Source organism: Podarcis gaigeae, assembly GCF_964106915.1.
Source record: "Podarcis gaigeae genome assembly, chromosome: 2".
Classification (NCBI taxonomy): Eukaryota; Metazoa; Chordata; class Lepidosauria; order Squamata; family Lacertidae; genus Podarcis; species Podarcis gaigeae.
In genome coordinates this window covers 115,555,502-115,581,931 of record NC_139679.1, presented here as the reverse complement: position 1 = coordinate 115,581,931, position 26,430 = coordinate 115,555,502, and the positions used below count along the sequence as shown (strand labels likewise).

Here is a 26,430-nt window from a genome sequence, read left to right as displayed (position 1 = left end):
TTCTTTAAAAATTCCTATACCCCTTAGTATGGGTATAGTCTGAAATAATAATAACATCTTTGGTAGCACCGTCATTTTTATCGTGGAAATTCTTCCCCAGAATGATAGTTTCATTCTGGCCCACACCTCCAGGTCCTTCTTTATTCCCTTCCAAACCGGGATGTAATTATTTTGGTATAAATCGATATTCTTGGCTGTTACCCAAATTCCCAAATACTTAACTTTTTTCACCACCTCGATCTCTGTTCGATGTTGCATTAATTCAATCATGTTTGAGTCCATATTTTTTACAATCATTTTTGTCTTCCTTTTATTCAGTCTGAATCCTGCCACTGTGCCAAATTTGTCCATCTCCTCCAATACCTCCTCAATGCTTTCTATTGGTTCTTCCATAGTCAGTACCAAATCGTCGGCAAAGGCTTTAACCTTGTACTCATTTTGACCTACTGTTACCCCTTTTATTTTCTTGTTTTGTCTGATTGCATTTAAAAGGACTTCCAGAACCGTTATGAATAACAATGGCGAAAGTGGACAACCTTGTCTTGTTCCTTTAGATATTTTTATATCTTCAGTGATAACATTATTCACTATTAATTTTGCTCTTTGTTCTGTATAGATTGCCTTTATGCCATTGAAGAACTCTTGACCAACCTCCATATGTTCCAAGTTTTTCAACATAAATTCCCAAATTATGTTATCAAAGGCCTTTTCTGCGTCCACAAACATTAGAATCGCTGGTTTATCACACCTATCAGACAGATATTCTATTACATTAATTATATTTCTTATGTTATCTCTCAATTGTCTGCCTGGTAGGAAACCTGCTTGATCTTTTTGGATAATCTTTATTAATATCTTTTTCAATCTCTTCACTAGGATTCCTGCAAAGATCTTATAATCTGTATTCAGAAGTGAGATAGGCCTGTAGTTTTTAACTTGAGTTAAATCAGAGTCTTGTTTTGGGATTAATGTTATATATGCTTCTTTCCACGTTTCTGGAATGTCTCTTTCTTTTAACATATTTTTCATAACAACGGTCAATGGGGTCGTCAGCACCTCTTTCATTTCTTTGTAGTAACTAGATGTAAACCCGTCCGGACCTGGGGCTTTCCCTCTTTTCAATTCCTTTATCGCTTCTTTTACTTCTTCTTTTTCTATTGGGGCATTCAGCTGGTCTTTTTGGTCTGTCGGGATCTTTTGCACCGTTTTCTCTCTTAGATATCTTTCTATTTTCTTCTTGATGTTCCTTTCTTTATTTTTATATAATTGCTTATAAAAGTCCAAGAATCCTTTTCTTATTTCTTTCGGGTCTGTTGTCTCTTCTCCATTTATTTTAATTTTGTTAATTGTATTCTGCTCCTTTCTTTTCTTCAGTTGCCACGCAAGCCATTTTCCTGATTTATTTGCTGATTCAAAGTTTTTCTGTCTTAACCTTTTGATGTTCCACTCTACTTCTTTGTTTATTATCATCGCAAATTGTGTTTGTAAAGTCTTTATTTCCTGCTTTATTTTCAAATTGTTGGGTTTTTTGATCAGTTTTTGCTCATAGTCCGTAATCTGTCTTAAAATTTCTTTTGTCCTTTTTTCCTTATTATTTTTCTTCAGTGCGTACTGTTGAATCAAAAAAACCTCTCATTACTGCTTTGCTTGCATCCCAAACAATACTCATTTTGGTACCTTTATCCACATTGTCCATAAAGTATTCAGATAGGTTCTTTTGCGCTTTTTCGACCGTCTTCTGATTGTCCCACAAATTATCATTCAAACGCCACCTAAATGATCTCTCTTCAAAACCTTTTAACTCCAATTCTATGGGATTGTGGTCTGAGATCACTCTGGCTTGTATTTCAATTTGTTGGATTCTTGGTGTCAGTAATAATAATAATAATAATAATAATAATAATAAATTTTATTTATATCCCGCCCTCCCCAGCCGAAGCCGGGCTCAGGGCGGCTAACAACACTAAAACAGTACAACATTATAAAACATTATAAAAATGAATTAAAATCAAAATTAATGGCAACCATAAACTAAAGTCTTGTAAAGATTGCCAAAGGAGGGAGTCAGGCTGCGCCCTGACCAAAGGCCAGGTGGAACAGCTCTGTCTTGCAGGCCCTGCGGAAAGATGTCAAGTCCTGCAGGGCCCTTGTCTCTTGTGACAGAGCGTTCCACCAGGTTGGAGCCGCAGCCGAAAATGCCCTGGCTCTAGTTGACGCCAGCCTAACCTCTCTGTGGCTTGGGACCTTCAAGGTGTTTTTATTTGAAGACCGTAAGTTCCTCTGCGGGGCATACCAGGAGAGGCGGTCCCGTAGGTACGAGGGCCCTAGGCCGTATAGGGCTTTGAAGGTTAAAACCAGCACCTTAAACCTGATCCTGTACTCCACCGGGAGCCAGTGCAGCTTGTATAGCACCGGATGAATGTGATCTCTAAGCGAAGACCCCGTAAGGAGTCTTGCTGCGGCATTCTGCACCCGCTGGAGTTTCTGGGTCAGTCTCAAGGGCAGCCCCACGTAGAGCGAGTTACAATAATCCAGTCTGGAGGTGACCGTCGCGTGGATCACAGTGGCTAGGTCAGGGCGAGAGAGGTAAGGAGCCAACTGCTTAGCTTGGCGGAGATGAAAAAATGCCGCCTTTGTTATAGCTGCAATCTGCGCCTCCATGGAGAGGGAGGTATCGAAGATTACACCCAAACTCTTAACGGACGGTGCTGGCACTAATTGCACCCCCGCAAGAGATGGGAGTTGCCCCCTCAGTCCCATGTCGTCCCGTCCCAGCCAGAGGACCTCTGTCTTCGAAGGATTTAACTTCAACCGGCTCCCACAAAACCATCCAGCCACAGCCTCCAAGCATCTGATCAGTGTGTCTGGGGCCGAGTCCGGGTGGCCGTCCATCAATAGATAGAGTTGGGCGTCATCAGCATACTGATGGCAGCCCAGCCCAAAACTCCGGACAAGCTGGGCGAGGGGGCGCATAAAGATGTTAAAAAGCATCGGGGAGAGTATTGCACCCTGGGGCACACCACACACCAAAGAGTGGCGGGATGACAATTCCCCCCCAAGCGCCACCCTCTGTCCCCGACCAGAGAGAAACGAGCGCAGCCATTGAAGGACTGTGCCCTGGATCCCCACGTCGGCAAGGCGGTGGTCCAGGAGTTCGTGATGTCGAAGGCTGCTGACAGGTCTAGAAGAATCAGCAGCCCCGACCCGCCTCGATCCAGCTGCCTGCGGAGATCATCTGTTAGGGCGACCAGAGCCGTCTCGGTCCCATGACCAGCGCGGAAGCCGGACTGGAATGGATCCAGAGCTGATGTTTCATCCAGAAACCTACCAAGCTGTTCAGCAACTGCTCTCTCAATCACCTTACCCAGGAATGGAAGATTCGAAACCGGGCGGTAATTGGATAGATCTAAGGGATCTAATGATGTTTTCTTTAAGAGCGGGCGCACCACTGCCTCCTTCAGTTCCCCTGGGAATGTCCCGGTGCCAAGGGACAGATTGATGATATCCCCCAGGGGGGCCCGCACCTCGTCTGGACACGCTCTAATCAGCCAGGACGGGCATGGGTCGAGAGGACAGGTGGTGGGCTTTCCAGCTCGGAGGAGTCTGTCCACATCGGCTGGGGATATCCAGTCAAAGTGGTCTAATACTGAACCCGAGGACAGTCGAGGGGCCTCCAGTTCCTTTATTGTATCCAAATTGGCAGGGAGGTCATGGCGGAGCAACAAGACCTTCTCCGCAAAAAAGCTCGCAAATGCCTCACAGCTGTGTGTCAAATTGTTATTTAAATTTGGCTGTCCTTCAAGGGACGTTAAAGACCGAATTATACTAAATAATTGCGCCGGGCGAGAGCTAGCGGATGCAATGGAGGCCGAGAAGTAGGACTTCTTAGCGGCCTTCACTGCCATCTCATAGGTTTTCATAAAAACCCTATAAGATGTTCTTGAAGCTCCGTCACGGGCACCCCGCCATACTCGCTCTAGCCGTCTGAGGTCCCGCTTCATTTTCCGGAGCTCCTCGGTAAACCAGGGAGCCCGGTTTCTGCGGGGTCGCAGAGGGCGCTTAGGTGCGATCTCATTGATGGCTGCTAGGAGCTGGGTATTCCAGGCCTCAACAAGCTCAGTCAATGAGTCGCCAGGGGGAGAAAGGTCCCGCAAGGCTTGATGGAATCTATCAGGGTCCATCAGCCTCTGCGGGCGAGCCCAAATTGGCTCGCCACCCAAGCAGGGTGGGGGTGGAACGTCAATTCTGGCTTTCAGAGCATAGTGATCAGACCATGGCACCTTCATCGAAGGAAACATGATCACATCTATACCGATGCCAAAGATCAAATCCAGCGTGTGGCCTGCTTGATGTGTGGGGCCCGAAACAAACTGGGAGAGCCCTAGTGTCGCCATGGAAGACACCAGGTCCAGAGCCTGTGAGGAGGGAGTGGCATCAGCATGGATGTTGAAGTCCCCCAATACCAATAGGTTAGGGAACTCCAAGGCCCAGCCGGCCACCGCCTCCAGCAGGCCTGACAGGGTGGCTGCTGGTGCGCTAGGTGGCCGGTACACCAGCCAGACAGCCAAGCTCACCTCGGAGCCCCACACTAGGCCAACACATTCAATGCCGGGGATCGATGGCGATGGTAGAGCCCTGAAAGAACAATCTTCCCGGATTAATAACGCCACCCCTCCCCCCCGGCCCACAGTCCGCGACTGGTGGAGGACAGAGAAACCCGGGGGCGCCATCTCTCGTAAGGTAACAGTATCCCCTTCGCGCACCCAGGTCTCAGTCACACATGCCAGGTCAACCCCCTGCGAGGTGAAGAAATCTCGCAGGGTGGCGGTTTTGTTGCCTATAGACCTGGCATGGCACAACACCAGTGACGGAGGTGAGTAATCCTTGCTCACCCTACCCTCGTCTCTCGGGATGGGGCGCAGATTGGAAGGGGTACGAGCATATCCGTATCTCGATCCCCTTCGCCTATGACATCTGCCCCCACCGCCATACCTCCCTCGCCCCTCCACAGTAGGAATCCCAAGCCTAATATTCGCCTCCATTTACAGAATATAAAAGCAAGCAAACAAAAAACAATTACATGAAAACAAAACCAATCCCCACCCCACTCCACAACCACCCAACCCCAACCCAAAATAAACCAAAGCAAAATAAAAATACATGGATAAAAACCACCGCTTATGGTGGTACAACAAAGCAAAAAATAAAAACAGTTTAAAACATATAAAAACACTTCAAACAACCGCTGCAGCAGCACTAGTGTCCCCAAAGCTGCGGCAGTGGTGAGCGTGGGCCCCGCCCCCTGGCCTGGTGGAGAGTGGGCCTGCAGGGGGAAGAGCCCTCCCCACAAACGCACGGCAAAGCGGCAGGAGCAGTGTTCCGGGCCTCCTTGGAGTCTTTTATGCTGAGGTGGAGTCTGGGGCCCGTCCCCAAGCCCAAGATGGAGAATGGGCTTGCAGGGGGAGCGGTCCTCCCCAAGACTCACCGGCAAAGCGGCAGCAGCAGTGTTCCGGGCCTCCTTGGAGTCTTTTATGCTGAGGTGGAGTATGGGGCCCATCCCCAGGCCCAAGGTGGAGAATGGGCTTGCAGGGGGAGCAGTCCTCCCCAAGACTCACCGGCAAAGTGGCAGCAGTTCGTTCGAAACCCAAATTTGATCTATTCTTGACATTGACTGATTCGGTTCTGAATAATGAGTAAATTGCTTTTCCAAGGGGTGCCTGAGTCTCCAGATATCAATCAAGTTACAGTTCTTCATCATCGTAAAAAAAGTCTTAGGCAATTTCCCTTCTTTATTCTTTGCCTCTCTTAATCTATCCATTTCCAATGATACCACACCATTCATATCTCCCATTATTACAATTTTTTGGTCCATGAACTCAAATAGTTTTTCCTCCAGTGATCTGTAGAAATCAGTCTTATTTCCATTTGGTGCGTAGATCCCGACAATTATTAATTTCTCGCCTTGCCATTTGATTTGTACAGCTATGATTCTCCTTTCTTCATCTTTGAATAGTTGGTGAGATTCAATTTTATTTTTAATATATAGAACAACACCTCTTTTTTTTCCTTTGTCTGAGGATATAAATTCATTCCCTAGTCTTTTGTTGATCAGAATTTTTCTATGTCTTTTTGCCACATGAGTTTCTTGTAAACAAATAACATCAAGATTTTTCTTTTTTAGAAATTGTTCAATTCTGTTTCGTTTCTTCTTATCGTTCATCCCATTAATGTTCCAATTCCAAAATTTCAGCGCCATTTTTCTTCCAATTAAATAAATTTAATTTTTAATTCACAATCTATCTACCTCTTCTTCTTCCTCTTCTTCTTCTTGCGAGCTTTCCCCGTTTTGGTCCTCTTCTTCTCCTATTTCGGACTCTCCCTTCGGTTCTGCTCCTCCCTCTGCTCCCTTGGTCTCTTCCTCTCCCATCTGTAGTTCTTTGTATCTCCTCAAAAACTTTCCTATTTCCTCAGAGCTGGTCAGTCTTATTTTCACGCATTTGTAAAAGAACGAGACGCCTTCGGGGAATTCCCATCTGAAGTCTATCTTATTTTTCTTGAGGGTTTGCACCAGTGGTTTATAAACTTCTCTTCGTTTCAGCAGCCTTATCGGTATATCTTTAAAGATGATTATGTAATTCCCATCTATGTAGAGTCTTTTCTCTCTGTTTCTTTGTAGAATCAAATTTCTCATATCTCTGTCTTTAAATGTAACCAAACAATCGCCTGGAAATTTCTTTGTTTTACTTGTTCTTATTTTCATCCTGAATGCATTTTGTATTGTTTTTGCGACGTATTCCTCTGGCAGCTCCATCCACTGCGCAATTTCCTTCGTTAATTTCTCTTTTATGTTTTCATTCTGTACCTCTGGAACTTGTCTCAGCCTTAGGTTTACTTCCCTCTGTCTCAATTCATTCATAGCGATAGAATCTTTTATGTCCTCTTGTGCTTTATTTAACTCCACCATCTCACTCTTTATCTTCTCCTCTTCCCGCTTCATCTCCTTCATCTCCTGTTTTGTCCTCTTTAGTCCCTCATCCACTTTTTTTGATACCTCTTTGATCTGTCCTTTCAGTTCATTAACTGTCTCATCAATTTTTCTATCCATTTTCCCGATTTTATTATCTACCTGTTCTAATTTTGTCTCCAAATTTTTCTCACTTTGTTTTATTTCTGCGAACATTTTCAATATTTCTGTTCTAAACTCTGTTTCCTGTTTTGAAGCTCTCCTATCCGTAGGAGTCCCCCCCTCTGCCCCCTTTTTCGGCAAGTGAGACATCTTCGTAAATTCCAACTGACCCAGTAATATATGTTATCTCAGTAAACCAAATAGCAAATACAATCAAAATACAAACATACAATTCCAAATAGTCCAAATAATAGTCCAAATAATAAACCAAATAAAAGTCCACAGATCGCTTCCACTGCCGATAAGCAGACACACACAAAAAAAAACAATATCCAATTGTCTGTAAGTGGAGGAGATCCAATTGTTGGTAAATTTATTTATCTTCTTGCCCCCACTCGGGCTAATCCACAGATTGTCAAAGAGGTAAATATATTGTAATCCAATTGGTTATCACAATTGTAATCCAAAGAAAAAGCAGAGTCTCCAAATAAAATTCCAATTGTAATCCCAGTTTTTAATCCAGCCTTAGATATGGGAAAATTTTTATAAATTCCACAAAGAGGAGATTCCGTGGGGAGCAGTTCTTTTTCAAAGTCCTAACATATGCAGTCGACAGGAAAGCAGCAAAAAATTCCAGAAAAACAACTTGTAATATTACATTCCATCCATTAGGGGGGGTCAGAGTTTGGTCTTCGCTTCTACTTTGTGCAATTTACAGTTCGAAGCAAAATCGAAAAAATTCTACAGTTGCAATTCAAATCAAAAAGAGGAGAAAAGAGAGGGAATAATTTAAAAGATTCCAAAATCCGCCAAAAAGACACTAAAGTAAAATCCAAACAGATACTCTGGAAAGTCAATTAAAATGGCGTCACTGGTTCTTCTTTAATATGGAAAGTATGGAAAACGCATTCTTTGGTATAAAAGCTTATTCCTCAGTTACATCTGAGACCTTTGCTTTGTCTCACAGCTCACCTCCGTTCCCCCTTAAAGTTCTCCTTTCCTCTCCTTCTTAAAATAAAGTTACTTTTGTCCTTTAACTTACTTGAAACAGTTTCTAAAAGTTAGGGGGAAACAGAAACAATAACCACTAGCGGCAACTCACTTTCGTTTTCTGGCTCTGCATACCGTTCTGCATCTTTATAGATCCCAAACGATCGCTGAACTCAGAGTCCTCTCGTTAATAATTCGGGACTTCTCTTAGGTTTGTGAACATATTCTTCCAGATTATAAATTCGAGTCCGAATTTCTTAATATTGAGAGCGGAGCGCTGTCTCCCGCAAGCTCGAGGCTTCGCTATTCAACTGCAGCAATGGCTTCCCGATTGCCAGCTGTCCGTTCCGCCGTACTCTTCACCTCCTTTTCGGAGGCTACCTGACGGCCGGACGGGCAGCTAATCGGCACCGCCGGGAACCTGGACCTCTGGACACCCACCAGAGGATTATCGGGAGGTTTTTTAGCCCAAAAAACCTCCCTTTTGGCCGAAATAGCTAGGGTTTCCCTCCGGGGAAAAATCCCTCGCTTGCGTCGGGTTCGTGCTCCACCGGACGTTTTACTTCTTAGTCATAGGAGAGACTGCTATTCAAGCCTGTGATCATTTCCTCCCTGGAAAAAGAGAAATACTGTGGTACCTCGGGTTACATACGCTTCAGGTTACATACGCTTCAGGTTACAGACTCTGCTCACCCAGAAATAGTGCTTCAGGTTAAGAACTTTGCTTCAGGATGAGAACAGAAATCGTTCTCCAGCGGTGAAGGCCCCATTAGCTAAAGTGCTGCTTCAGCTTAAGAACAGTTTCAGGTTAAGTACAGACCTCCAGAACGAATTAAGTACTTAACCCGAGGTACCACTATACAGAGATGTGTCTAAGAAGCCAGTTCCACCATAAATTATAACATAAATGCATTTTATTAAGTGTGAATGGAGTGATCATGTCTCATTCTTGCCATTATCTCATCTGCATTCCTAGAAGTTTGGAACGTAAGAGAGGACAGTGGAGAATGGAGACTGTTAAAATAAGAGACGGTGCATATTGGGATTGACGTTGTCAGGACTGCCGCTAGGTCCCAGCTCACAGAGGACCAACGCCCAGTGGATATTATATACAAAAGTCTTTATTGAAGTTTGGTTTCCATTTCCAAGCTCTGGGCGCGCAGGCCCACGTCTTAGCGCTAGACCGGCTAAGTCCCCTCTGACTCACTGCTCCACCCACACCAGTTTAAGATTCTAGCCCGGCTCCACCTCTTGCGCTGCTCTTTCCTGCGTTGGGTCCTTCTGCCCTCTGGGGTTCCCTCCTTCCTGGACTCCTCTGACGCGGAGCCTCCTGAGTCTTGCCCCTCCCTCCGGCGGGCTTTAGGACCTGGCTCCCTTCCCGGGCTCCCCGCTGTGCCGCGCTCCTGTACATTTGAACTTGGCGCGCGCGCCCAGCCGGTGACTTTCCTTCTGACCGTTTCCCCGCTTCCTGATGTGGGTGTTGCCAAACCTGACTCCTCTCCTCCCTCTGGTGGTGAGGACACTGGTCCCGACTCCTGGGACTCCCCCTCCCCACTGCGCTCTGGTGGAGACGCTGGCCCTGATCTCCAGCTGCTGTTCAGGGACTCCCCGCTGGCCCCTCCCTCTTGAGGTTTCTCCCTTGGAATCTCCCTTGCTCTGGCCACCGGCGCTCCCTTCTGTGAGTCCTCCGATTCGCTAGAGAGGCTTGTGGAATAACTCTGGCCACTGTCACTGCCTGCGCCCCCCTCGTACTCCTCCTCCTCACTCTCCATTTGCTCCCCCTCCTGTGTCTCTCCTTCTGAACCCCTGACATCCATCCCCCCCTCGAAGCCCCCCCTTCCCCCCTCCCCCTCTTCCGGTGCGGGTTCCGGGTGCTCCATTGTTGTAGGGGTGAGTCCAGGATACAGCTCGTCCCCTGAGGCTTGCAACCATCGAGATAAGTCTGGGAAGTCCCCCATGGGCTCGTCGACGACGACCTCCTCCGCTTCCATCTCCTGCGCGGTGTGCTCGAAATCTGAGCTCGACCCCAAATCACCCAAGAGCCCTCCTCCCCCTGTTGCTTGATGGGGGTCCACCTCCCAGGGCCCCTTTGGCATGTCTCTGCGCCAGCCCACTTCGGGTTGGTCCTCCCACCAATAAGATCCCCCCGTGCCAAAACCTGAAAGCGATCCCTCCGGGGAGCTGCCTCCCGGAGCCGAGTCCTCAGCTGACGAGAAACCCCGGAAAGTGCTGGCCGAGAGTGTGGGTGTGAACAAACAATCCTCGAAAAAGCCCGCCGGCATAGGCTTGTGCGGGAAAAGTGTGTGGAATTCTTCCTTGAGCAACTGCTCTTCCACTGCGTAATCCGGCACCCACCTGTTGGCGCTGGCCGGGGTGTCCTCTGTGGCGAGAAGATATTCAATCCCGTCCTCCCCCCACCTTGAGTCTAAAATCTCAGTGGCTTCATTAAGTGGCTCCCCTTTCGGCGACCCCCCTTTTTTGGGCGCTTCCCTGAGCGGGTCTGGCGCCTTCCCCGGTGCTTGAAACCTGTGGGGCTCTCTGTAGGGCGTGAGCACTGATCTATGAAAGACCGGGTGCATTCTGGAACCCTCCGGGAGTGTCAACCGGAAGGCCACTGGGTTGATCTGCGCCTCTACTTGGTAAGGCCCTAGCTGCTTGTGCCCTAGTTTCTTCTTGGCTAACGATCTGGCTGGAACTGCTTGTGCTGCCAACCAGACCCAGTCTCCCACCTGGATGTCCTCCCCAACCCTCCTGTGTCGATCTGCCTGCACTTTGTAAGCCTGTTTTGCCAACTCTAACTGCCTCCTGAGCTGCTCGTGGATCTCCTGCAACTCCGCTGCCACGTCCTCTGCTCCCTGTGGCTCCCCCTCCCGCACTGTGTCCAGACCCGGGAAGGTTCTGGGATGCCTCCCGTAGTTGGCGAAAAATGGTGTCACCCCCGTGGACCCGTGCTTCGTGTTGTTGTAGGCAAACTCGGCCAACGGTAGATAGTCCACCCAGGTCGATGGCTGCTGGTTCGCGTAGCATCTCAGGTACTGCTGCATGATGGCGTTGACCCTTTCCGCCTGCCCGTTAGTTTGCGGGTGTCTCGCCGACGCCAGGCTGACCTTGACGTTCAGGAATCCCATCAGCTTTTGCCAGAAGTTGGAGATGAACTGGCGCCCCCGGTCGGACAAAATAGACCGTGGTAGGCCGTGCACCTTGAACACGTGGTCTATGAACATCTTAGCGGTCTGCTCGGCCGTGGCCACCTTCGCGCACGGAATGAAGTGGGCCATCTTGGTGAACAGGTCCACTACCACGAGCACTGCCGTCTTGCCCCTTGAGCTGGGTAGATCTGTGACAAAGTCCAGGGCCACCCTCTCCCACGGTACGAACGGTGTCTGTAGCGGTTCCAACAGGCCTGCCGGCGGCTGGTGCACAGGCTTAGCCCTTTGGCAGGTGTCGCACCTATTGACATAGTCCGCGACATCCCCCCGCATCTTAGGCCACCAAAAGTCTCTGGCTACTAAGTCCACCGTCTTCTCCTTGCCGAAGTGCCCCGCGCTGGGCGCGTCGTGCAGCTGTTGCAGGACCTTCGCGCGGAGGCTGTCTCCTGGTACGTAGAGGACTCCCTTGCGTAGGAGCAGGCCGTCGCGCACTTGGAATTCGTCGCCCCTCGCCTTGCCACTGCACACCTCCTCCATCTTGGCTCGGGCGAACGAGTCCGTTTGCAGCGCGCGGCGCACCGCGTCCAGGTCCACCGTGGCTGACGCGCATGCCCACGCCTGTGGTGTGAAAATGTGCTTGGCCGCCGCCGGTGCCTCTGCCTCCAGATACTGCGGTTTTCTGGACAGCGCGTCCGCCAAGACGTTGCTGTTTCCTGGGATGTACTCAATTCTGAAGTCGAAATCTGCAAAGAACTCCGCCCAGCGGATGTGTCGCTGGTTCAGGAACCTCGCCGTGCGCCAGTACTCCAAGTTCTTATGGTCTGTGCGGACCTGCACCGTGTGCTTGGCTCCGACGAGGAAGTGCCGCCACGCCTTGAAGGCTGCATGTATGGCCAGCAACTCCCTGTCCCAAATGGTGTAGTTCTGCTCCGCTTTGCTGAGTTTTCTGGAGTAGAAAGCGCACGGCCTCCAGTCCCCCTGGTGGTCTTGCTGCAACAGAACGGCTCCCACGGCCCTGTCTGAGGCGTCCGTCTCCACTCTCATGGGCCTGCTGGGATTTACGTGCAGTAGGTTCTCCTCGGAAGCGAAGAGCTGCTTGAGCTTCTGAAAGGACTGCTCTGCCTGCTCCGTCCAGATGAACCTCTTCTTCTTGGAACTGAGGGTGTCGGTGATGGCCGCTGTCTGCATGGCGAAACCCTTGATGAACTTGCGATAAAAGTTGGCAAAACCGACAAACCTCTGTACTTCCTTCCTATTGCGTGGGCTCTTCCAGTCCAGTACTGCACGTACCTTGGCACCGTCCATAGCCAGTCCCTTGTCGGACAGTTTGTAGCCCAAGAAATCCACCTCCGTCTTGTCGAACTGGCACTTCTCCAGCTTGGCGTACAGCCTGTGCTCCCGCAGCCTCTGCAGAACTTCCCTAACATCTCTCTCGTGAGCCTCCGGCGATTCCGAGAAGATTAGGATGTCATCCAGGAAGCAGACGCACTTCTTGTAGAGGAGACCCGCCAAGACATGATGCATGAAGGCTTGAAAGCAGTGGGAACCATTTTTTAATCCAAAAGGCATAACTCTGTATTCATAAGTGCCCAGCGGCGTAAACATGGTTGTTTTCCACTCGTCGCCTTCCCGTACGCGAATGAGATTGTACGCTCCGCGCAGATCCAACTTGGTAAAGATGCGACCCTTCCTCACCGTCGCCAGCAGGTCATCGATCTTGGGCATAGGGAAGGCTGAGGGCTTGGTCTTAAGGTTCAAGAAGTGGAAATCAACGACCAGCCTCTTTTGGGGCGTGTCCCGCTTCTTTACAAAGAATACAGGGCTGCCCCCTGCCGCCTTGGACTCCCGGATGAATCCCCGCTTCAGGTTGTGATCTATGAACTCCCTGAGCTCTTGCAATTCATCCTCAGACATGGAGTACAGTTTCCCCGTCGGGAGCGTCGCCCCGGGCAGGAGGTCGATCTTGCAGTCGTAGGGTCTGTGGGGAGGCAGCTTATCCGCCTCTTTCTCGCAGAAGACCTCCAAAAACTCCTTGTATTTGTTAGGCACCGCTTGCAACATGCCCAAGTTCAGCTGTGGTCCATCCTCGTGCCCCTCATCTTCCAAGTCCGCCAGGATGCAGTGTTCTGCGCAGTAAGAGGAGCCGAAGGTCAGTTGCCGCTGGTACCAAGCTAATGCCGGGCTGTGCCTATCCAGCCAACTCATTCCCAACACTATGGGCGTGTCTGACAGGCGGGTGACGTTGAAGCTGATGACCTCACGGTGGTTTCCAATGCGCATCACCATTGGCGGCGTCTGCTGTAGCACTTGCCCTCCCAGTAGCTCCCTGCCGTCCACTGTGACGACTTTCAGAGGTACCGCCGCTGGCAGAAGGGCTATGCCATGTTGCTGGATGAACTGCATGTCTATAAAATCTGCATTGCTCCCCTAGTCGATGGTGATGGGAATTTCCACAAGTAGCCCATTGGGGAGCTGAAGGGATGCGGTGAGCTGCACTACTGGTTTGGGTGGGAGGGGGTCGGTGGGCTGTAAGATCCCTGGGGATTGCTTCACTGACTTGTCTGGCTGGCCCCCAGAGACGCCATCTCCAGCCAGACAGTGGAGTTTTCCTGCTGCGACTCCCTCTGCTGAATTGCGTCTGTTACTGTCGCTGCAGCTGCAGTATGCTTGTGAAACCGCTGGGGACACTCTTTTGCCATATGCTGAGCACTGTCGCAGATGTAGCACTTCCTGGTTCCTCTAGGAGGCTTCATCTTGACTGCTCCCGGAGTTAGGGCTCCGACTGTGGAGTGAGCCTTAGCACCACCTATCTCCATCGGCTCCTCTCCCCCTCCCAGCGGAGGCATGGATCGAGCGCGCGCCGCCTCCTTGGGGAAGGGAGGCAGTCCTCTCGCTAGCGTGCGTCCCAAATGCCCTTCCTCCTTGCCCCAAGGGCGTCCTTCCAACCGAACCCCAATGGAGAGTGCCCGTTCCACCACGTCCTTGGTGGTTTGGGGTCTTCCCCCCCTTGCGATCTCGTCTTTCACAGCTCCGCTCAACCCCTCCCAGAACAGGTCTCTGACGGCAGGCGATTCTTTCTCCCAGGCTAGTACATTCACCAATCCGAAAAAACGTGAATGATATTGCCTCACAGTGGCTTTACCTTGTCTTAGTCCGTGAATCTCCCTCCTAGCAATATCCACATCAATCTCAGATAAAAAACACGCATCCATCACTTTAATGAAGGCAGCCGCATTTTGGAGGGCTGGATCCTTGTCTCTCCATAGATTGCGCAGCCACGATTTTGCCTCCCCCCGTAAATGCGAAATAATAAATCCCACTCTCTCTTCCTCATTTTTAAAGTCTTTGTCAAGCAGCTGCAATGCATAAATTACATCTGCTCTGAAGTTAGGATACTCCTGCAGGTCCCCATTGAAGTGAGATACCAGGCTCCCTCCTCTGTTTCCCAGCCCAATCCCTTCTGGTCTGGTGGCCGGTAGCCTCTGTGTACTTAGCACTTCTAACCTGGTTCGCAGATCCTGGCAGGCAGCAGCTGCTTCCTGTTCTTTCTTTCTGGAAGCCGCAATTTCTGCAGTCAACTGCGTCACTGCGTTTTGCAAACTCGCTATCCTCTCTTCGGTAGTCATTTCCCTGTTTTTCGTGAGCTCGCGAAGCACCAATCTTCACCCCTCGCTGCTTTCCCGCACTCCACGAGGTTGCAAAATTCGTGAAAAAAGGAGAGGGGACTTACTGTCAGGACTGCCGCTAGGTCCCAGCTCACAGAGGACCAACGCCCAGTGGATATTATATACAAAAGTCTTTATTGAAGTTTGGTTTCCATTTCCAAGCTCTGGGCGCGCAGGCCCACGTCTTAACGCTAGACCGGCTAAGTCCCCTCTGACTCACTGCTCCACCCACACCAGTTTAAGATTCTAGCCCGGCTCCACCTCTTGCGCTGCTCTTTCCTGCGTTGGGTCCTTCTGCCCTCTGGGGTTCCCTCCTTCCTGGACTCCTCTGACGCGGAGCCTCCTGAGTCTTGCCCCTCCCTCCGGCGGGCTTTAGGACCTGGCTCCCTTCCCGGGCTCCCCGCTGTGCCGCGCTCCTGTACATTTGAACTTGGCGCGCGCGCCCAGCCGGTGACTTTCCTTCTGACCGTTTCCCCGCTTCCTGATGTGGGTGTTGCCAAACCTGACTCCTCTCCTCCCTCTGGTGGTGAGGACACTGGTCCCGACTCCTGGGACTCCCCCTCCCCACTGCGCTCTGGTGGAGACGCTGGCCCTGATCTCCAGCTGCTGTTCAGGGACTCCCCGCTGGCCCCTCCCTCTTGAGGTTTCTCCCTTGGAATCTCCCTTGCTCTGGCCACCGGCGCTCCCTTCTGTGAGTCCTCCGATTCGCTAGAGAGGCTTGTGGAATAACTCTGGCCACTGTCACTGCCTGCGCCCCCCTCGTACTCCTCCTCCTCACTCTCCATTTGCTCCCCCTCCTGTGTCTCTCCTTCTGAACCCCTGACAGACGTGTTTTTTAGTTCCTTGTCTTTCTTGAAAGTCTTAACAGGATTCTCCCCGCCCCCCACTCACAAACAGGTGAGGAAGATGATGGCCAGAATTCTATGGAGTCATCTGTGAAATCATTGGGAAGAACAAAGAAACAGTTTAAATGCCTGGAGTGTGGGATGTGCTTTAGTCACAGTGGAAGACTGAGGACACATCAACGAATTCACATAGAGGAGAAACCATTTAAATGCACTGACTATCAAAAGAGATTCAGGGAAAATAGAACTCTTAGAAAACATCAAGGCACTCACACAGGGGGAAAACCATTTGAATGTACTGAATGTGGAAAGAGCTTCAGTAGAAGTGGAACACTTAGAATACACCAACTAACTCACACGGGGGAGAAACCATTTGAATGTATTGAATGTGGAAAGTTCTTCAGTCGATATGGAACACTTAGAATGCACCAACGAACTCACATTGGGGAGAAACCATTTAAATGTATTGAATGTGGAAAGAGCTTCAGTGAAAGTGGAAACCTTAGAAGACATCAACGAACTCACACGGGGAGAAACCATTTGAATGTATTGAATGCGGAAAGAGCTTCAGTCAAAATGGAATACTTAGAATACACCAACGAACTCACACGGGGGAGAAACCATTTGAATGTATTGAATGTGGAAAGAGCTTCAGTGAAAGTGGAAACCTTAGAAGACATCAACGAACTCAAATGGGGGAGAAACCATTTGAATGTATTGAATGCGGAAAGAGCTTCAGTCAAAATGGAATACTTAGAATACACCAACGAACTCACACGGGGGAGAAACCATTTGAATGTATTGAATGTGGAAAGAGCTTCAGTGAAAGTGGAACACTTAGAATACACCAACGAACTCACACGGGGGAGAAACCATTTAAATGTATTGAATGTGGAATGAGCTTCACTCGAAATGGAACACTTAGAAGACACCAACGAACTCACATGGGGGAGATACCATTTAAATGTATTGAATGTGGAAAGAGCTTCTGTAGAAGTGGAACACTTAGAATACACCAACGAACTCACACAGGGGAAAAACCATTTAAATGTATTGAACGTGGAAAGTGTTTCAGTCAAAACGGAATACTTGGAAAACACCAAAAAACTCACACATGAGAAACCATTTAAATGTACTGAATGTGGAAAGAATGTGGAAAGCTTCAGTCCATATCGACACCTTATAAGACACCAACTTCAGCTGCAGTAGAGCACTTAGAATACACCAACTAACTTATACGGGGAGAAAACCATTCGAAAGTATTCAATGTGGGACGAGCTTCAACAGGGAGGATAAACTTACATTACACTGGCGAACTCCCAAAGGGGAGTAGCTTAAGTCAATATGGAACCTTAGGAAACTTCTGCTAACTCACATGGGGAAAACCAGATTCATGAAATGTGGAAAAAGCTTCAGAGGGAATGGAGACCTTAATATTCATAAGATAATTCACACAGGTGGGAAACCATATAAATGTATGGAGCTTTCCGCTCAGATTTCCCAGATTTCCTGGGAAGTAAAGATGATTGTCAAGACTCTGGATGTACAGAAAATAATTTGTGTTTGTTTTCAATAATAATATTTTTTTTATTTGTACCACGCCCATCTGGCTGGATTTCCCCATCCACTCTGGGTGGCTTCCAACAAAATATTGAAATACAATAGTCCTTCAGATATTAAAAGTTTCCCTAAATGGGGCAGCCTTCAGATGTCCTTTAAAGTCTGGTGGCTGTTTTTTCCTTCAACATCTGGTGGGAAGTTATTCCACAGGGAGGGCACCACTACTGAGAAGGCCCTCTATCTGGTTCCCTGTAACTTTGCTTCTCACAGTGAGGGACCTGCCAGCAGGCTCTTGGTGCTGGACCTCCATGTCCAAGCAGATCGATGGGGGTGGAGAGTCTCCTTCAGGTATACTGGACTGAGGCCATTTAAGGCTTTTAAAGTTAGCACCAACACTTTGATTTGTGCTCAGAAATTCAATGGGAGCCTATCTTGATCTTTCAATACCAGTGTAATGCGGTCTTGGCAGCTGCACCCCATCACCAGTCTAGCTGCCGCATTCTGGATTAATTGTTGTTTCCAGATCACCTTCAAAGGTAGCCCCATGTAGAGCGCATTGCAGTAGTCCAAGCGGGAGATAACTGGAGCATGCACTAGTCTGGCAAGACAGTCTGCGGGCAGATAGGGTCTCAGCCTGCGTACCAGATGGAGCTCGTAAACAGCTGCCCTGGACACGGAATTGACCTGCGCTTCCATTGACAGCTGCGAGTCCAAAATGACTCCCAGGCTGTGCACCTGGTGCTTTAGGGGTACAGTTACCCCATTCAGGACCAGGGAGTCCTCCACACCTGCCTGCCTCCTGTCCCCCCAAAACAGGACACCTGCCTTGTCAGCATTCAACTTTAATATGTTAGCTGCCATCCATCCTCCAACCGCCTCCAGACACTCACACAGGACCTTCACCATCTTCACTGGTTCTGATTTGAAAGAGAGGTGGAGCTGGGTATCCGCATACTGATGAACATCCAGCCCAAACCCCCTGATCTCTCCCAGCGGCTTCATGTATATGTTGAAAAGCATGGGGAGAAGACGGAACCCTGAGGCACCCCGCAAGTGAGAGCTCAGGGGTCTGAACACTCATTCCCCAACACTACTCAACCCCCAACAACACTTTCTGAACACGGCCCAAGAGGAAGGAGCGGAACCACTGTATAACAGTGCCTCTAGCTCCCAGCCCTTCTAGATGGACCAGAAGGATGTTATGGCCGATGGTGTCAAAAGCCTCTGAAAGATCCAGCAGAGCTAGGAAACAGCTCTCACCTTTGTCCCTAGCCTGCCGGAGATCATCGACCGGCGTGCCCAGGTCTGTTTCAGTCCCATGATGAGGCCTGAATCCCAACTGGAAGGGATCCAAATGGTCCACATCTTCAGCAACCACCCACTCAATCACCTTGCCATAGAATGTTACCTTGGGTTAAGTCTACCCACCGTGGAAGAATGGCAGATGCAAGTAATAGACTATATGGAACTGGCTGAAATGACTGGCAGAATCCGAGATCAAGGAGAAGAGCAGGTGGAAGAGGATTGGAAGAAGTTCAAAGCCTATCTACAAAAACATTGTAAAACCTTTGAATATGGAGGACATTGAAAATGAAACGAAGGGGTTCTAGTGATCAAGTTAAATAAGAGTACAAAGGGAGGGCTAAAGGATGAAAATGAATAACGAATGATCCTGCTGAATTAATTATTAAATGGAATACAAGAACGGGAGGCGGGTGGAAGTAAGGAAAATAAGGTTTTGAAGGTTATAATCGGAAAGTGAGTTTTTTTTATGCTAAATTTGCTTTTTTATGTGTTTTTCTTTTTTCTTTTCGTGTGTTTTCTTTTTTTGTAACATCTGTGGATTTTTATGTTGGATTGTTAAATTTTTCTTTTTTCTTTGTTCTTTGTAAAACTCAATAAAATATTATTAAAAAAAATAAAAAATAGAATGTTACCTCGGGTTAATAACTTTGCTTCAGGATGAGAACAGAAATCATACAGCGGCAGCAGGAGGCCCAATTAGCTAAAGTGGTGCTTCAGGTTAAGAACAGTTTCACGTTAAGAACAGACCTCCAGAACGAATTAAGTTCTTAACCTGAGGTACCACTGTAACTGCCTCTTTCAGTGTGTCTGGGAAGGCTCCCTCACAGAGAGAAGCATTCACCACCCCACGGAGCCCATCGCCCAGCCCTTCCCGGGTAACATTTATGAGCCAGGATGGGCAAGGATCAAGGAGACAGGTGGTTGGTTTCACTCGTCCAAGCAGCCTGTCCACATCCTCGGACGTAGCAGATTGGAATTGATCCCACGCAACTTTACTAGACAGGACTCTAGCACTCACCAGCCCCCGCCCTGCTCCCACGGGGGAGTCTGCCTTTCTGAATCTAAGTGACTTTATCTGGAAAAAAACTTTGCAAAATCATTGCAGGAGATCATGTGGCCCGTACCAGGCCCCATTGGAGAGATGGTTGCATTAAATTGCAAACCACCTGAAAGAGTCTCCTGCTGCTGTTTTCTGCAGATGCAAGAGGGGGGTGAAGACGGTTTTATTCAGCTTTGCTATCGCCATTTGGTAGGCTTGACGTTGAGCTCTAACCCGTGTCCGGTCAGATTCAGAATGAGGTTTCTGCCACTGGTGCTCTAGCCGTCTCGTTGCCCTCAGATCCATGGAAAACCACGGGACTGTCCGGGCTCCATGCAATCAGAGAGGGCACTTCAGAACCAGACAGTCAATAGTCCTGGTTAACTCCACATTCCAACGGGCCACCATGGAATCAGCTGAAAGCCCATCAGCATGGGATAAAACATCACCTACCACTCTCTGGAAACCATTTGGATAAATTAAGTGGCAGGGGCGGACCATCCAAATCGGTCCCGCGTCCCTGCAGAGGGGAAGGGTTGTGGAGAAGTCCAGTTGCACCAGGAAGTGATCTGACCATGGTACTTCTTTAGTTTCACTTTTACTTAGTGTCAGGTCACCAACATCCATAGAGGTGAACACCAGGTCTAAGGAATGTCCACGACACTGAGTTGGGCCAAACCTATTCAGGGACAGCTCCATGGAGGCCATGCTTTCCACAAAGTCCCAATCGGCACCTTGTAAAGTTGTGTCAGCGTGAATGTTAAAATCCCCCAGGATAAGCAAACTAGATGTCTCCAGGAGAACATCTGCCACAACCTGAAGCAGCTTGGGCAGGGAATCCTTGGTGCAGTGGGGAGATCGGTACACCAAAAGGAATCCTGTACTGCCCCTATTGTCCAACTTCAAGAACATGCACTCAGAGAACTGGGTCTTCCTGATAGGATGCCTGGTGGAAATTAATGATTTCCTAAAAATCACTGCAACCCACCCGCTCGCCCACATGACTGGGTTGAGAAGAGAACCTGGTGGACAAGCAGCGGCAAGGATAGGTCCATCTGCTTCATCCTACCAAGTCTGTGTTACACATGCCAAGTCAAGTTCTCCATCCAGGATCAAGGCAGGGAATTTAAAAGGTCTATATAAGGGCAGGCACACCTTTGTTTGGGGTCCTCCTCCTTTCTCCTGCATGTGAGGGGAGCACCCTGTTGCAACAGTTTAATAAAGATCAGGCTTACTAGCTGTTCGCTTCTCAATATTCTCTGGTTGGCCTCTGTTATTTTCTCCCACTGATGGAGAACCTGCAAAGGACTCTACAAGGGCTCTTGTGTCCCCCATAAGGGAATGAGGGCAGATTTTGTCTACAACAGGTACCTCTTTATCTACTTGCAGTTTGATGTGCTTTCGAACTGCTAAATTGGCAGGAGCAGAGACAGAGCAACAGGAGCTCACCCCATTGCAGGGATTCGAACTGCCAACCTTCTGATCGGCAAGCCCTAGGCTCTGAGGTTTAACCCACAGCATCAGCCGTGTCCCTTATCTTGCAAAAGCGGGGCTCCAAAGCAGGCACAGTCCAGCTGCGGTAAAGTATGAGTTTATATTCCCGATGCACACGTTCCCTCCCTCGTCTTCCCATTGGTTGGGTGCTGCAAGGTTTTCCTTCCCCCGATTATCAAATAACAGACAAGAGGCTGAGACTTCTCCTTCCTCCTCAGAGTTGCCCCCACTTCCGGCTTCACCAGCAGAGACAAAATTGGGGCTTGAAAAGGAGGGAGGGGAGGGTGGCGGGAAGCGGGGCTGCGTCCTGCGGAGGCGGAGGAGGGGCTTCTTCCTAATTAAGGCTCCTAATTAAGCGCCCTCACTCCCTGCCTCCCGCGCGGGGGCTCCCATTCCCGCCCCCGCTGCCCGGGATTTCGGGTGAGTGCAAAGCCAATGGCGGGGAAGGAGGGAAGGGGCTTTGCGAGGGGGTCCAGGATGAGAAGCCCCGGGACGGGGAGAGGCGGCCCTGCACGAGATCCGGGCGGGGAGAAGAGAAGGGAGGGAAGGGAGCTGTTCTCTTAAAGGGGGCTTGAAGGGGAGGGGGGGAGAAGCTTCCTCCTGCAGGGATCTGGTGCAAAGGGAGTTGCAGGGAAGGAGGCGGGCAAGGGGAGAGGGGTGGGCATTGCTGGCCAGGATCGCCTTAATAGTATAAATTAAATTTAATATTTATACCCCAGCAGAAGACGCCTCGGAAGAGGACCGTATCTTTAGGCAACAGGCGAAAGCCTTTCTCTTCTCCCAGGCGTTTGGCTCATTAAACAATCTATGGACTTCACAACTGAGTTGGGGGGGTGTTGTTTTTATTTCTTACTCTGCTATGCATCTCTGTTTTTCTCTTGTATGCTCCCCTGTGATCCTTGGAGGAAGGGCAGTATAGAAATGTGAAGAATAGCTGTAAAAATAGGAAGCCCTCTTATGTTCAAGGGGGGGGGGGGATTCGGACAAAGTCTCTGATCAGCATGCATAACAGGATGCGCTTAGGTAGGAATAGTAATAAGAATAATAATTCATTACTTGCCCCCTGCCCATCTGACTGTGTTGCTTCAGCTACTCTGGATGGCTTCCAACAAAAACACCCCAAAATTTAAAACATCGAAAACTTTCCTACATAGGGCTGCCAGCAAAAGACTTCCATTTTGTAGAAATGGCCTTTAAAGAAATGCCCTCTTTAAGGAATCTCGTGGTGTAAACGTGTATGTTGTCCTCTAGGAATTCATTGGGAAGAACTTGCCATCTAAGTTGTTTACTCCTGACCAAAGCTCCTGTTTCCAAAAAGGACTGGGGGGGGGGTGTCTCCTCACCACTTTTAACCCCCCCACTCCCACCGCATGGAAGGCAGAGGACGTGTTCATTCACATCCCAGTAAACCATGAAGTGAACCAGGCACTGCAGCTCCTTCCCCTCTCACTGGGCAGCAGAGGAGGAAAGGGATGGGTTTGAAGGCTCTTCCTGGCTCTCTCCTCTGAGGAACAAGAGCAAAGGGTGTTTGCAGGGCAGGAGGGCAGAGGAGGAGGCAGCGAGGGCAGAGGGAGCAGTGGGCGGATCCCCCGCCTCTCCCAGGGGGTCCTGATGCAAGCAAGGGGCTTCCTTCTTCTCCATGCAAGGGCCACCCATGTACTCAGAGCAGTCCTTTGCAGATTAACTCTTAAGTTCCAAGGGATCTACTCTCAGGCCACCAACGTGCATACCATGCCAGCCTTAGGAAGGGAGGAGGGACAGGCAGGTGAAAGAAATTGCCAAAGGTGTTTGAAAATGGGTGGGGGCTCCTGGGAAGGGGTCTTTTTGTATGCAACAACTGCAGTGGGGATGCTGATTGCCAAGGGATACAAAGGAGATAAAATTCCATCAGAAGAGGAGTGGCAAGAAAAAATCCTTCAATATATAGAAGTAGCACAGATGATGGAAAAGATAAGAAATCGATCGACCCAAAAGTTTAAAAGGGAATGGGAGCTCTATAGACAATATTTAAAAGAACAGTGTCCCCTTATAAAAACTTAAAAATGCTTCAAATAACTCTTATAATTGAATAAGGTAGAAAGAATTCAGACAAGATTTAACAAATATAAAGTAATTGAAAAATAGAGGCAAGTAATTAAGAAAATTGCCAACCTAGCAGTTCGAAAGCACATCAAAAGTGCAAGTAGATAAATAGGTATCGCTCTGGCAGGAGGGTAAATGGCGTTTCCATGCACTGCTCTGGTTCGCCAGAAGCGGCTTAGTCATGCTGGCCACATGACCGAGAAGCTGAGTGCGGACAAACGCCGGCTCCCTCGGCCAGTAAAGCGAGATGAGCGCCGCAACCCCAGAGTCATCCGTGACTGGACCTAATGGCCAGGGGTATCTTTACCTAATTAAGAAAATAAATAAGCTATATCAAGGAAGTCGGAAATTGATGGCTGGAATAATTTTGTGCATTCGTGATGTATTGTTCTATTTCTTGTAAGAGATGCATTGTGCTTTTTTCTTTTGTTTCTTTTCCTTTTTATAAGCTTTCGTTGTTGTGTGTTGATTTTAAACCAATAAAATTGAATAAACAAAATAAAAAAGGAAGTGGGGGTGATGAAAGGAATTGCCAAAGGTGTTTGAAAATGGGTGGGGGCTCTTGGGAAGAGGGTGCCCAGTTGGGGCTTCTCCAGGGGCAGCAGAATGTCTTGGGCAGGAGAATCCCTGCAGGGGCTCTCAGACTCCCTTGGCTGATTCTTCTTCTTCCCTCCCTCCCAGGAAGCTGCAACTTGCTCTGGCTTCTCCGCTCCTCAGGAAGCTGAACCTGCAAACCTAGCTGAGACTGAACCTGCAACCCTGGCCAGGATGGAAGGAGGAAGATGGACGGTTGACCTGGTCAGGCTGTCTCCCGCATTCCTCCCCACAACCTCTGAGCATTCCCTCCCAGGACCCTTGGAGAAATCTGGTGAGTTCCAGGGGAGAGGAGATGGGGACAGGGATAGATGGATGGTGGAGGGAGAAAGAGGAAAGGATGGAGAGGAGACAAATGGAAGGAAGTTCCTGACAGGAAGAAGGAAGGGGTGAGGCCTTCTCCGAAGCAGCTCTTTGTTTCTTGAATCCCTTTCATAAAGTACAGTGGTAGCTTGGGTTACATACGCTTCAGGTTACAGACTCCGCTAACCCAAAAATAGTACCTCTGGTTAAGAACTTTGCTTCAGGATGAGAACACAAAACGCGTGGCAGCAGCGGGAGGCCCCATTAGCTAAAGTGGTGCTTCAGGTTAAGAACAGTTTCAGGTTAAGAACGGACCTCCGGAACGAATTGAGTATGTAACCAGAGGTACCACTGTAGTGGGGGCAGATTTTCTTCCTCCAGGATTTTAAATCTTAGGAGTTACAGTGGTACCTTGGTTCTCAAACATAATCGGTTCCAGAAGTCTTCCAAAACCAAAGTGTTCCAAAACCTAGGCGTGCTTTCCCATCGTGGTTTTGGAACCACTGGTACCATTATGGTACTCAAACATAATCGGTTCCAGAAGTCTTCCAAAATTAAAGCGTTCCAAAACCAAGGAGCATAAAATGAAAGCAATAAACAATGTTCTGTACCATAAAATAAATAAGACAGTATTTTAGATGATAGAAATTAAAATTAAAACAAAAAAAGCCACAGTCAAGAATGAAAAAGCCACACAAACAAAAACGCAAAAAATAGGAAAAAACTAAAGCACCAAATGTCACCTCAGAACACTGCAACCAGAAACGGCTTTAATATTGATGGGGGGGGGGGGAGCTTAAATTAGCTGTGCAAGGGAACAAATGGGATGAAAAAAGCCTTGATCACGATGGAGACAACTTAAATTAGCTGCTCAAGGGTAAAACGGAATGAAAAAAAGCCTCAATTAGGATGGGGGGCACTTAAATTTGCTGCGCAACAGTAAAAATGGAAGCTCAGGAGCACGTTCGGTTTCCGGGGCAAACTTCAAAAACAGGAACACCTATTTTTGGGTTTGCAAATGATGAATCAACAGAAGCATAGTCAATCTATGGACTTCCCTTTTTTTGAAATATTTTTATTGGTTTTTACAAATGCAAGTTTATATTAAAGACATTTATGTAATCATTTCATGAGATTCTCTGAATCACATGACTTCACTCTATTCCTTTCATGGGTCCTTATATTACTGTATTTTTCGCTCCATAAGGCACACCGGACCTTAAGACGCTCCTAGTTTTCAGAGGGGGAAAACAGGGAAAAAATATTCTGAATCAAATGTTGTACTGAACTATTTAATAAACTACTAGTATATCAGAGTGAGACTACGAGGGACAGGAACTGTTTGTTTGTTTAGTGTGCAGGCTCAAGGAGCCAGTGGATCAGCTGAGACGGGGCGGATTTGCCTAATTGTTCCCTCTCCCTCATCCTCTGCCCTCCAGTCCCCAGCAGCCTTCCTTTTTTACCTCCAGATTTTCACTGTGCTCGTGGCTCAGAGCTCGAGGTTGGAGTTATTTTTGCTTCTGGTTGCTTAAATTTTATCCTTCCCGATCCTTCCCCTCCTGTGTCCTGCCGTCCCTCTGCAGCCTCATGGCTCCATTCAGGGAGCGGGCGAACCTTCTGCTGGCTACGCACCACTTTTAAAAGTGCCTTCTGGCTTTGAATCACCTGCCTCCCTTTGCTATTTTACTCAAGGTATTTGCCCTGTGCCTGGGGTTTTTCCCCCCATTTAACAGTTTGCAGCCTCTTCCTTCCGTTGCTTGTTTTGAGGTAGGATAGATTTGAGCAAGTGATCAGGACTTGGATTGCAGGGGATTTGCCATTAGCTGTGTAAAAGCACTCCTCCTTGCAGCCTTCTACGGTGTTTGTACACGTGGCTACTGGTATCAGGTTCAGTTTGAGTAATAAGAAGCCCCTGGCAGCAATAGAATGGAGCATAAAAAAGGAGTAGGGGCACTGGGGCCCAGACAATGCTCAAATCTCTCCTGCCTCAAAACAAGCTGCAGAAGGAAAAAGCACGCTCCCACTCCCCTGCCCCTCATCCCATGCCCTCACCAGCTTTTTTTATACTTCCTGGTTTTCACTGCGCTCGTGGCTCTGAGCTCGTGGCTCCTTCCCGATCCAAGCCCTCCTGTGCCCTGCCGTCCCTCTGCAGCCTCATCGCTCGGTTTAGGGAGCTGTAAAGCAAGCAAAGCTAGAGCTGCGCAAAGCGGGACAGAAGCCCTGTAAGTGGCTCCCGCTTTGTTTGACTGACGGGAGCCATGGCTCCGGTCCAGTGCAT

At 48.7% G+C, this 26,430-nt stretch overlaps 2 protein-coding genes and 1 long non-coding RNA gene across 3 annotated transcripts in view; 2 read left to right on the top strand and 1 right to left on the bottom strand.

The window, feature by feature from the left end:
* LOC310837897 (uncharacterized protein) overlaps positions 1–17,488 on the top strand; it is a 30,233-nt gene extending 12,745 nt beyond the window's left edge. Inside the window, exon 2 of the mRNA XM_083725118.1 lies at positions 15,828–17,488. Coding sequence (XP_083581244.1) covers positions 15,828–16,675 — 848 coding nt within the window. The 3' untranslated portion in view covers positions 16,676–17,488. The remainder of the gene's footprint in view (positions 1–15,827) is intronic.
* LOC310838135 overlaps positions 16,581–26,430 on the bottom strand; it is a 56,125-nt gene continuing 46,275 nt past the window's right edge. The window contains exon 4 of the long non-coding RNA XR_014560714.1: positions 16,581–17,135. This is a non-coding gene — a long non-coding RNA (uncharacterized lncRNA). The remainder of the gene's footprint in view (positions 17,136–26,430) is intronic.
* LOC310837373 (uncharacterized protein) overlaps positions 24,032–26,430 on the top strand; it is a 41,539-nt gene continuing 39,140 nt past the window's right edge. The window contains exon 1 of the mRNA XM_083723894.1: positions 24,032–24,123. The gene's annotated coding sequence lies outside the window, so the exon portion shown is untranslated. The remainder of the gene's footprint in view (positions 24,124–26,430) is intronic.